The following is a 13421-nucleotide window of genomic DNA, read 5'->3' as shown; positions in this document are numbered from 1 at the left end:
TGTATTATCTGTATTACCCGCAAGCCAAGTGTTTAGAAATCAATGAAATTTATATGGCAAGCTGTACAGACATCTACATCTGCTCACACAGAGCGCATCTCCAGCTCAAAAGAAAAATCTTCAGCTGCATCATATTCAGGACTGGGGGACTGAGGACAGTGAGTGAAAGCGGAGGAAAAGCAAGTCAAATGAATTACCGCTAATCTACTCATTGCTGACAATCCCATTTGCCACCCACCACCTCTCTCAATAAAGTTACCCTGACTAGTGCATCTGGCGGGCCGGTCGCCCTGGAAACTCGATTGTGCCGCTTAAATAAAGTCGCAAGTTACAAGTAGCCTTTTATTGCGTCTGCTGGCGCCCATCACATCCAGAACAGCCCTGGGGGAGGAGTGGAGCTCAAGACTTGAAAGAGCAGGAATCACTATTAACTTATCAATAGAGCTTGAAGAGACTATCTCCCTCGTTGTGGGTCATTCACTCATTAATGGAGGTTAATCGGAGGTGACTTTATTCTATTTAGCACCAACGGGCCACTGTGTCTTTGAATGGATTGCCTGACCTTTGAGCTGCCTTCTTTTTAATCAGGGCCAAGTAACTACGCAGTGTTTATTAATATAAATTATCATTAAGGTGGGTACAGTCCAATTTATGGTAGAGACATAGGAAATATGTTTAAGCATTGAAGCACTGCTATTTTAAACGTTTGTGTGTACATGCATCTATTAGATAATCTTTTAGTTAGAAAAAGCATGTCTTCTAGCTATTTTCATAAATCAGGATAATCTAGCAAATGTTAAGTGGACATCCACAGGGAAACTGTCTATGGTGAAAACCCACGCATTTCTTTATCTAAGCCGTAGTTTCAAGGAGAAATTACTGTAATAACTAACCATTCGTATCTGGAATGGAAACTGTACATATTTTTCGTTCATTTTCTTCATAAATGCAATCTATTATTAAGTCTCTCCTAATTTAAACTAATATTTTCATAGTTATAGTTTCTGACTGAACCGCAAAGTTTGAAACATAACTGACAATTCCCAGAAGAAACGGGTAGCAATGAAAAACTATTTTTAATAATAATAAGTAATAAATGAAATAAACTCAATGTGTTATGCTACTCAGCTGTGCTGCACTGCTGTATTTCTAAGCTTCTTAGAGTCTTTTAACATCCAGGGTGTTCGAAATCAGCAGGAATCCCAGATAGGGAGAGGGGTGACATTACATTCCAGGCAAATAGCTTTGGGATTGAAACCCCTTTTCAGGAGGGTTGCTGCAATGTCCTGGAGCTGGTGAAACCTGCAGCGGTCAATTAGACAATCAATGTCGACAAAGTAGATGGCCTGGCATCTTCGATGCAAAAAGGTTTTCTGAAAGATATGAAGCTTTTGTCCCTGGAAGGCAGTTATTAGGCCACTCTGAAGCCAGAATGTCTGTGCAAGTCTAATGGAAATGAAGGAGATTGTATTCGGTTACCCATCTTCTAATGCAAGGTTCTTTTCATGGGGATCCTAGAAGAATGAGTTGGACGCTGTAGGGGTGCCTGGGAGCCTGATTTGTATCCCTTGGCAGGAGATTAGAGGCCTGACTTACAGAAAGCCCTAAGCTCTCCACTCCACTGGTTCAGCCTCGATACCTGCAGCAGTCATCACCAGGAAAGTGGGCACAATTAAGCCCATTATTGCAGTTGTGTTCTCCTCTTTTCTCATACATCGGTCTCCCCTCTACCCCTTAAATCCCCCCGGCTCTGGAAGACCTAATGGGACTCCTATCAGTCACACACCCTCAGGCTGAGGATGTGTAAGTGTCTTGTAAGTTAAGCACATTCTTCAGCACCTCTTTGCTGTCAAAGCTGCCAAGCTACAGAACGCTAGGTTTATTTCAGCCTGTAGAAAAACAGAGAAGTGACTATGATACTTTGACACTGTACCATCAATTACCAACCACTTCTACATTGTCTTGTCATTGTCCTGATGGAGGAAAGGTTTCCTATTTCCCTTCAGCATTCATTTCCAAATAAAGTGAATTTGAAAATGTAGTGGTTCCTTTGCATGGAGATACATAGGTTGAGGATCTTCTGATTAAAAGTAAAACATTTATTGCTTTTTGTCATAAAAAAAAATAAAATGTTTCGCCATCTGTGAGGAAAAGGAATGTTTCACCACTGCATGCAGCAGAAGGTGGTTATAAATCATATTTTGAAGGTGTATCATAGCATAAGCTTCTTGAGGATGATGTAATGCGCCCAAGCTTTTTTTATGCATCTTTACAGCCTCAGACTCCAAGGGGAATGATGTGAGGGATTTCCTCCCCTGATTATCATGTGCAAAGCTTCACTCACACAGCACAAAAACAGTGGTCTGTTTGAAAGTTTAATCCTGGCAAATTAAGCTTTTGACATCCAATATTTAAAAATGGTTTTCCTTGACTTCTGTCAGCTTTCTCCCTGGCTCTATGATAGTATTCTGCCGAGTTTATAATGCTGCTACAGTAATTCATGTAGATCCAGTGACCTGTCAATTGTGATTTGCAAACTTAGTGCTTAATGGCAAGTTTCAGGTTCAGTAAAGAAGCCTCTGTCAAACAAAATGATCAAGTTCTTGGTTTGATTGTGTCTGACAAGCTGGTGGAAATACGTTTTTATTACATTATATTTTGAATGCAGAAATTTGGTTTACTTACTTAGTTTTTAATTAATTGTATAAACTGTATTCTAAACTGCACCGTAGTAATAATGTTCTTTCCGATTTGTAATGGGTTGTTTTGTTTCTGTAAATGAAAAAGGGGGGACTACATTAACTGTATTTCAGTGAAATTTTAGTTTTTCTTTTCTTAACTAAATTTAATTTTACTCTTTAACATTGCAATACTACATGACTAAATACATTTCCATTCAATGATCAACCGAATACGTAGTCAAGAGAAGAATCTTTGATATGCAGTAGGCAGTTACTGAAAGGGTTACAACCATGCCTTGAAATAGTGTTGATTGCTATGTGGGACCTAAATTAAATGTCAAATTACCAGGTTATCATCATTTTCTACTTAAAACTGCACCTGCAAAGCGTCTTTGGGTGAAGAATGAGACCATGCTTATTGCTTGTATTATTTTTATGCTTGCAATATGCATTCAATAAAACAGAGTGCCTACTGTTTCCTTTACACAATGCACAGCACTCTGCGTTGTGGGCAACTCCAGTGCCCTCACTTCTGCAATACGGTTTCGGAAATGGACATTAAAGTTGTTAATATCTCGTGTTGTTTGAAGAGTTTTGGCAAGACTTTTGGAAGAGAGTTATGTAGGGGGGGAAATGTTTAAATACTAGTGGAATCCGATACTATACATATTCAATTTTGATAATATTGGGGAAAGTGATTCGTTTCATAATATAGCTCTAGTGCTTTTTAGCAACAATTAAATGTAGCTGTAACCAAACCAATAATGTACTGTTTCTGACAGCCTCAGGGACCGCAGATTTCTAGGAATTCTCCATAAGCCATTTTTCAGAACTTTGTGTTGTTAGGTTCATTTTGGAGAGCTTAAAACTGGAGAAGCTTTTATGAATCCTTTGGTAGTACACAAGACCTCTGCAGGAAGGTGGAGATGAAATTTCAGCTCCACAGGAAAAGAACTGTAAAAAATGATGTCATTGACAAAGCGCCTCTTAAATCAGCAGCAAATAAACTGCAAGTACCTTTGACCCGGATAATATAATTTATTTTCAGTACAACAAAGAACAATATTTAACTTTCAGAACGCACTGTATGTGATTTAAGGAGCATGTTTTTGTTGCTAATCAAAGTGGTATGTCATGTTTCCCTTTGTTTTAAAACTCTTTAATGACATTAAACATTTATCTAGGAAGTGCCACTTAACAGACTGAATGGTCACCCCCAATTGTAGTAAACATTTTGTCAGTGTGTGTGAGTGTGTTTACTGTTTCCATGTATATTCACTGTTATGGATCTTAAATACAGCTCTGGAAAAAATTAAGAGACCATTTAACACTGATTTCTGAACTTGGAGTGGTCTCTTAATTTTTTCCAGAGCTGTATATTTTGTGATTGGAATGGTAGAATTGTTTTATCCAAATTTTAAGTTTGTGTTATGTTTCCTAAGCCTTACAGTATATTACTCTACATCTCTACATATCCTACATCTAAATTCAGTGTGATAATGTGATAATGTAGATATCTTTTAGGGTTTATATTAACCAATCCTATGTCTTTAGAAATAAAATATATGAATTAGACAAACAATGAGTAATTAAGAGTCAGGGTATGTGGAAAAGGTAAGTGAATCTTGCTTTTACCAGCTCAATTAAAGGGTGTAATTATTTTAGTGTTTCAATTATTAGGTAGATCAGAGGTGACATTGAGAGGCCCCACCCTATATAAAGATCAGAAACATTATGAGTTTAGCCTTTACCATACAGGTGTGTGGAAACTGATCATGCCACAATCATAATAAATCTCTGAGGACCGTAGAGAAGCAGTTATTGATGCTTTTCAGTCTAGAAAAGGTTATAAACCATTTTTAAGGATTTGGGGCTCCACTAATCCCATGTCAGACAGATAGTTTTCAAATGAAGAAAGTTCAAGACCATAGTCACTCGCCCCAGGAGTAAAATCTCTCCAAGAACAACCCAACAAATGATCCAGGAAGTCACAAAGAACCCCTGAGTAACATCCAAGGTTAATGTTAATGTTCATTACTCAACTATCAGACTAAACAAGAAATGGTATTCAACATTTCTGCCCATCTGAACTTTGCCAAAGAGCATATAGATGATCCACAAGACTTGTGGAACAATGTTCTCTGGACTAACTTTTTGGCCTCAGACAGAAACATTATGTTTGGTGAAAACCAAACACTGTTCGAACAGAAGAACTTCGTCACAGCCGTGAAGCATGGTGTGGGAGTGTGATGGTTTGTGGCTGATTTGCTGCCTCAGGGCCTGGACGGCTTGCCATCATTGACACAACCATGAATTCTGCATTGTATCAGAAGATTCTAGAGAATGTTAGGTCATCCGTTCATGAGCTGAAGCTGAAACGAAAGTGGGTCATGAAATCTTATGGTAGGACCAAGTGAGCTCTCCATGCAAGAAAGATCTTAAATGTGACCGAGTTGAAGCAGTCCCGTAAAGAGGAATGGAACAAAATTCCTCAAAACCTAATAGAGAGACTGACCAACAGTTACAGGAAACGCTTAGTTGCAGTCATTGCTGCTCAAGGGGTGTGCCACAAATTACTGAATCTAAAAGTTCACATTCTTTTCCACACATGGATATTGAATGTGGAATGGAAAGTAGCAGTTTTGTGAAGCAGTTTATCTTTATACATTATTAGAACTTAGATTAAGATCTAATAACATTACATTTTTAGTTTGAAATATGCAGAAATCCTAAGGGGTTCACAAACGTATCCTCGCCACTGTATTAAGCACTAAGAATGTTGATCTTACACTAAGTATCATTCAGACCACCTCCTCAAGAGATCCCTGGACCACAGTTTGACAACAGCAAACTCTAAATCATCAGACCTTGGGATCTGGAGGAATTGCAAAGTATGCAAGACATCTCCAGGGTTCTGCTGTATCCACAGTCTTTCAACATATTAATTGGAACAAAGATGAAACACCTGGTCTTAAAAATATATATTTTATCCTTTCCAAAAGTGTAATTGGCTTGCTTGGGCTCTGTTTAATGTCAGTGCACATTACTCATCTCTGCACAGGGTAGCACAGGGCCTGCAGCAATTAATTGAGCAGAGCCTAGAACTATGTGAGTAAAGCAGCAGGTAGGGCATAATAAAATATAAAATTAATTTTGCTGCAATACAAACTCTGCAGTGAGCCTTTCTCATCTCCCGTGCCTGCTGCGGGGGCCTCCACTGATATTCCCCCCTGTGGCAGGAGAAGAATTCACAGCACCAATTTCTGGCAGGTCCTGCTTACTGCCCTAATCGCACAAGGACCCTTGTAGCTTATGGGTTTACTACCTGTCTAGTTTAACCAGTTTTAGAAACAGTGCATGCAATCAAACTGTTCTGTGGACACTTCAGGCTCCATGTGGATTGGAGTGGAATGGACAGATGAAATCTAAATATTGACTGTGGCTTGAGAAGACTTCCCATATGCTAATTTAAAGAACATTCTAGCTTATTCTATATACAAGTCAATGAACCTAAAACCAGACCCATATGCTTTACATTTTTGAGCTCTGGAGGCTTCTATGATAGAAAGTAAGAAAATTCAATAAAACAATAATGAACTAGATCTAGAGCATTCTATTGTCAGAGAAACAATGTCATTTATCTAACCTGTACATTCTAAAACTTCTAAAACAAACAAAATTCACATATACTATATAATCCACCGAAGAGTACAGTCTACATAGTAAGCTAAACTTGACCATATTTCTGCCCATCGCCTGCTGCTATTGTTATTTGAAAATGTTCGCACTCTGCATGCATCCTGGCAGCATCTGGATGGAGTTTTCCAAAATGTAGTCTTCTTATAAAAAAAAAAACAAAAAAAAAAACGCCATTTCAGGAACATTACATCCAAGAAGATCAATGACTTGTCCTCTGCAGTCCTTTGTGTCTTTTGTAGGTTGACTTTATTTCTTTGTGAGGAAGCAGTTTAGCCACAGTGTCTGTATTCACAGGGGAAGGCAGACATTAGCAGCTACGTATAGTGGTTCTGGTTCCACAGTCACCACGGTAACATTTACCACAGTGGGTTGTGGATAAGTTGTTGCGGTCAAAATTCTTTATTTCTGTCTGTAATACGTTCCTAGTTCTAAAAATACATTGGTCAGATCCATATGTGTCTTTTTTTCTCCTTGTCTGTTCACACACATTTTGTTTTTATCATCAAAATGAAACAAATGTGAAAAAAGACGATGTTTTCTGCACAGTACGTAAAAACGTATCCCTCCTCCCTTCATAACCCAATCTCAGTCATTTTGACAAAACACCTCAATGTAAATTAATCCAATCACATCCCACATACAGTGATACAACTTGGGGAATTATTCAGACCATCTCTGATAAAATCAACAACAGAAAACAAAACAACAACTGCAGAATCCAATTATATTCACAACATAGATTTCATTAGTCTTAATTTATTTCAAAACCACAAAGAAAAATGAATAAATTAATGGAGTATTACATATTTCTGCAGAACCAGTTACTGATCTCTCCTGTAAGAATTGAGTTACAGGATTAACTTGGTTTTAATATGTCTAGCAATGGATTAGACAGTCACACCTTGTCAACCTAAACACATCCTTCTCTTCAATATAGTGACAATGGAAAAAAAAATATTACTTCCAATGTTATACATCCCCAGTGTCATATTGGCTTTTTATTTCATAACAGCTGTAATACATTATTTAAAATAATTTATTGTGTAGTGAATAAACGGCAGCAACAACAAAAACAGTATGTCTTTGTAACTCCCATGGCACAAGTTATTCACATGGGAGTTTTTTTTTTCCTTATGATCTGGCAAACAAAAGAGAAACATTGAACCATATTGGTTTTGGATTACATACATGTATTAATTTGAAGTTCTGCCATATGTCTGTTATTACTACGCAATGTATATATGACATTTGTTTTTCTCTGGTTATTAGAATGGTTGTTGCTAGATTTTGCTGTTTCACTTCACTGGATGGAAATTCAAAATAGTGCATAAATTCAATGAGCTCATGTCACATTTTTTTTTTTTATTCCTCCTTTTTAGTAGCAATTCAGCCCTGCAAGTTGTGCAGACCTGCTTAAATACTTGCCACAAATGTCTCTATTTTATCTCTACATGTTAAGTGTTTCAATGTCTTTCTGAGTTTCTATATAACATCTGTTGAATCCCAAAAGCACCATTTCAGTAGCCCTCCTTTCTTTGTGACTTATCAGTCGTAAAAAGTAACTGACTGATATGCAGGACGTTCTGCTACTGGGTTGTCTTTCTGAAGTGTTTTTCCTGTGCAAAAAGAAAATTAAATTATCTCTCTCTCTCTCTCTCTCTCTCTCTCTCTCTCTCTCTATATATATATATATATATATATATATATATATATATATATATATATATATATATATATATATATATATATATTATAATGATTCTAGCACCTACTGTCAATTAATTCATATTTCTGAAGATAATGGATATTGCCTGTGCATATCAGGGGGCAGGTAATATACACTGTACTGCATATGTAGAAATATACCTTTCTAATTCAAAGCAGACCTTAGGAACGAAGTACTCAGTTGGTTCTCAGGAACTGCAGTTTTACTGTTCATTATAGCCATGTCATATAAAATAGTTTTATAGGCCAGAGAAGGCAACAATTTAACAACATGACAGGTTATGCGTTTCATAGACCTTCCCATCGGTGGTTCCCAAAAGAGCAGGATGCATAATCCTCATGTGGGCAGGATTACTAATGTGTTCTCCATTCTTGTCTTGTTACACTCACGCAACAACTGGATCGTTAGTCCTTTGCTTGATAGCTTTACCTCATATCACATAGAATTGTCCCACACTTGCCCCCACAGGGTTAGAAGGCAAATGGTTCTTTGTCTCTCCCTTAGTGAATTAATCCTGTAATTTTTAAGACTGAAAATTGTTCAGGTTTTTAACCCAACTGCTTAATAATCTGCCACACTTTAACTTTGTCTGAATATGTCTGCCCCTTCTGCAAATGTGAAGAAGCTGGTCTCATGGAGTCTGACATCATGTCATTTGCTTCCTGTAAACTATTCTGAAAACTGGTTTCCCCTCCAGGGTAAACAACAAATGCAATCGTCCAACTTCTGTAGGCAATGTACACAATAATAAGACGATTGGCCTAGACCAAATGAAAACATTAACTAGCCCGCAAATTACTAAATTGTACATAGAAAGAGGTATTTCTGTGCTCACTGTTGGAGAGTTTGGAGAATCTATGGCATAAAGTTACTGTAGTCTAATAGAAAAAGACATTTAATACAACCTTTTAAAGGTTACATTTTTATTTTGTGATATATATGATGTGTTTTAGGCATTAACACACATTATTGAAAAATATGTAAAGTATATAGGAGATCCTATCACACTACTAAAACCACACAGTGCTTTTGAAAGCCATTCAAACACTTTATCTCTTCAGAACCCCATGGTCTGAGTTAAGTGCCTCTATCCATTCCTACTTTCTAAAAAGCAAAGTAATCTCAAGCTGGTGACCGGAGGAGGCCCCATATAGCATGTCAGTACTTTGTCATGACCACCTTTCTCTGTCGGTGTAGAACTTTTGCAACGCCAGCTCTTATTTTCCAATTAGTGAGTTTGGTTTGCTTATGTCATTACAGTGTTTTTTTAAGCAACTACAGATGCAAAGAGGAGAGGCACAATCTGGGATCAGTGTATTTATTCATATGTGATAATTTCATTTTCAACTTTTTATTATAGCAGCAAACTGTTCTTTACAAATTTAAAATATACCCATGCCCAGAGATACATCTACAGGTCAAATTGTGGGTTCAGTAAACTGATGAACAGATGAATTTATACACAAGTTTGCCCTGTTCTCCGAAAGCAAGAAAGCAAGTCATTCAACAGGAGTTAAAAAAAACTAAAATTAGCTGAGGACCTTTCATATACTATACCATTTGGCAGATTTTATTACTTAAGCCACGATGTTGTTGTATCGGCTAAAAAGAAATATGGAAAAATCTATTTTCATTTCAATGGAGGATAACAATTTACAAAACTACTGAGCTTATCCTATCCCCCCCCTTTCTTTCGCACTTTACCAGGTTTTGGATGCCATTTGCAGTGCCAGTTCTTTAATTCTACATTGTGGCTCTCCAAAGCTGGAGTGTCAGACTAATACTCTTGAGAAACCTGAGAAAGAGGACTTTCTGTTTGGATTGTGCTTCATACCATCCAGTCACTCCCCTGCCACCCTTTCAAACTAAGCAGCTGGGCAAGCAGGAAATGGGTTAAAGATGCCACTATGAAGCCAACAGTGACTTTGAAAGATTTGTAAAGTTCTATGTCTGAGATAGGAGTCAGTGTTCATACAAAGCTGGCCCTTGTGTGGGCGAGAAAAATACCCATCTTAATTCCTGTATGGAGCATTACGTTTGGCTCAGACCCAACACAACACATCTCCCAGTCAACACCATCCCCCCAGTCAAGTCTGGTGGTGCAGCATCAGCTTGTTACTTCAGCTGGGACTGGAAAGCTTCTTAGAATTAAAGGGAAAATGAATTAATCAAAGTACAGGCAAATAGTAGAGAAAAACCTGTGTCAGCTAAAGACATAAAACTGGGGTGAAAATTCACCTTTCAGCAGGACAATGATCCAAAGCACACAGCCAAAGCTACATTGGAGTGGCTAAAGAATGAGAGAGTGAATGTCCTTGAGTGGCCCAGTCAATGTATTTACTTAAATTATTTTGAGAATCTGCGGCAACACTTGAAATCTGCTGTCTAGAAGCGATCCCAAAGCAACTTGAAAGAGCTTGAGCAAAACTGCCAAGAAAAATGGTCAAGAATGCACCAAGCCAGTGTGCAAAGTTGGAAGAAACTTACACAAAAAGACTTGTGGCTGTAATTTCTGCTAAATATTGAGTTTTGAGGTGTCTGAATACTTACACAATCAACATTTCATAATTTTTGCTTTAGCTTTTGCTGACATTTACTGTAACTTATCTTACTCTTAAAAGTCTTCAGTTTGAGCATTCAAGATGTATGTGTAAATACACTCACCTAAAGGATTATTAGGAACACCATACTAATACTGTGTTTGACCCCCTTTCGCCTTGAGAACTGCCTTAATTCTACGTGGCATTGATTCAACAAGGTGCTGAAAGCATTCTTTAGAAATGTTGGCCCATATTGATAGGATAGCATCTTGCAGTTGATGGAGATTTGTGGGATGCACATCCAGGGCACGAAGCTCCCGTTCCACCACATCCCAAAGATGCTCTATTGGGTTGAGATCTGGTGACTGTGGGGGCCAGTTTAGTACAGTGAACTCATTGTCATGTTCAAGAAACCAATTTGAAATTATTTGACCTTTGTGACATGGTGCATTATCCTGCTGGAATTAGCCATCAGAGGATGGGTACATGGTGGTCATAAAGGGATGGACATGGTCAGAAACAATGCTCAGGTAGGCCGTGGCATTTAAACGATGCCCAATTGGCACTAAGGGGCCTAAAGTGTGCCAAGAAAACATCCCCCACACCATTACACCACCACCACCAGCCTGCACAGTGGTAACAAGGCATGATGGATCCATGTTCTCATTCTGTTTACGCCAAATTCTGACTCTACCATCTGAATGTCTCAACAGAAATCGCGACTCATCAGACCAGGCAACATTTTTCCAGTCTTCAACTGTCCAATTTTGGTGAGCTTGTGCAAATTGTAGCATCTTTTTCCTATTTGTAGTGGAGATGAGTGGTACCCGGTGGGGTCTTCTGCTGTTGTAGCCCATCCGCCTCAAGGTTGTATGTGTTGTGGCTTCACAAATGCTTTGCTGCATACCTCGGTTGTAACGAGTGGTTATTTCAGTCAAAGTTGCTCTTCTATCAGCTTGAATCAGTCGGCCCATTCTCCTCTGACCTCTAGCATCAACAAGGCATTTTTGCCCACAGGACTGCCGCATACTGGATGTTTTTCCCTTTTCACAGCATTCTTTGTAAACCCTAGAAATGGTTGTGCGTGAAAATCCCAGTAACTGAGCAGATTGTGAAATACTCAGACTGGCCCGTCTGGCACCAACAACCATGCCACGCTCAAAATTGCTTAAATCACCTTTCTTTCCCATTCAGACATTCAGTTTGGAGTTCAGGAGATTGTCTTGACCAGGACCACACCCCTAAATGCATTGTGGCAACTGCCATGTGATTGGTTGATTAGATAATTGCATTAATGAGAAATTGAACAGGTGTTCCTAATAATCCTTTAGGTGAGTGTAATCCTGACTAGTATTTAGAAAGTTTATTATTGATTGATTATTGTGGGTGTGGGTCAGTTCTTTTACTACAGTGATGAAGAATTCAGCAGCTTTCCACTTTATTCAAAGGTGATGTATAAGAACTTAATTTAGTTGTACATCTTGACGAAACAGATATTGTAAAAGCACAGCTTGAGTTCCCTTTTGTCCTGGAGGATTAGGATCTTAGTCTAGGTGTTACACTTGGTGATTATAACAAATTTTGTATTAACCATTTGTTTTTCAGGTGATTGGTAATAAATGTAAGGGTTTGCAAATTGGCAGATTATTTGTAATCCTTTCAGAAAATGGCTGTGATTATGGTATTTGCAAATTACTCACCACACACTAACAGTGTCCGTTAAGATGATTGTGGTTGACACTGCACTGCTTGTTAGCACACTGACACACAAAACCAGATCTCTTACTTGGCAACTATGAAATGCTGAACCAAGCAGTCATTTCACCAGTAAAACTGTACTCTACTTTTGATAAACCAAATTGGAAATGTTTTTTTGCTACCATGCTAATTTTTCGCGGGGATTTTCGGATTGTGTCAGTTTAGTATATATTGAGTATTCTTAGCTTTTCTTTCTTTTTCTTAGTAAGTGATCCAGAAAACAGAACTCATTTGACTTTAGGGGAACGCCATACATCATAGTTAGTATCAAATAAAAAATTAATTGCAGGCAACTACAGGCAGTATAAATGACTTCCCAAAACCATGATCAAACATGGATGCTTATCAGTTGTTGCTGTCACATGTAGAACGTTCAAGTAAAAACCCAGTGGGGAAAAATGTGTAATTATATAAATATATTAAACGTTAAATTCATGCTGTAGTTCTCAAATTGGTTATGTCATTCCTGTTGGAAATGTACGGCGATCTTATCAACAAAATTATACTGTATATGACTTTTTTCTAATAATAATAATAATAATAATAATTTTTCAAAGAATTGGGAAGAACATAATTTTCAACTGAGTTTATATACTGTGGAGGAGTGTGCAGATTAACATTATTTTTTGTCTATTTAAGAAATGGGCAAAATTTGGTTTTATTAAAGCTCCAGGCATAAAACTGAAACCAACCCCAATGAGGAAAATATGCAGTTAACGCAGAACAGGTGATGTATATTCCATTTCGGGCCTGGTACCATTTTGGCATTCATTGTTTTTCATAATGTAATAAGGACGTTTTACTGAAGAGTTTTGGCTTTAATTTGGGTTTTTCTGCCTTCATTCACCAAATGAAAATAAAACGAAAATCCCCTACAGAGACCTGAACTTGTGATGCTGGTGGTATGTTCTCGTAATTCCTGCTACCATACAGATGTGTATAAACAGGTCTCGTAATATATTTTGTTTTACAGAGTTCTTTGCAGACTAAGCATTCAGTCGAAACCAAGTGATTTTG

General features: G+C 37.8%; 1 protein-coding gene across 3 annotated transcripts in view; it reads left to right on the top strand.

Annotated features, from left to right (window-relative positions):
- xrcc4 (X-ray repair complementing defective repair in Chinese hamster cells 4) overlaps positions 1-13421 on the top strand; it is a 119684-nt gene that overhangs the window by 89722 nt on the left and 16541 nt on the right. The window contains exon 8 of one of the 3 annotated variants that reach the window (XM_066711892.1): positions 11360-11500. The exons of the other annotated variants lie outside the window; for them this stretch is intronic. Coding sequence (XP_066567989.1) covers positions 11360-11420 — 61 coding nt within the window. The 3' untranslated portion in view covers positions 11421-11500. Of the gene's footprint in view, positions 1-11359; positions 11501-13421 lie in introns of those variants that run through there. 3 annotated transcript variants of the gene reach the window in all.

Source organism: Amia ocellicauda, chromosome 8 (genome assembly GCF_036373705.1).
Source record: "Amia ocellicauda isolate fAmiCal2 chromosome 8, fAmiCal2.hap1, whole genome shotgun sequence".
Classification (NCBI taxonomy): Eukaryota; Metazoa; Chordata; class Actinopteri; order Amiiformes; family Amiidae; genus Amia; species Amia ocellicauda.
The sequence above is the reverse complement of the archived record's forward strand: the minus strand, read 5'-3'. Positions and strand labels throughout refer to the sequence as shown.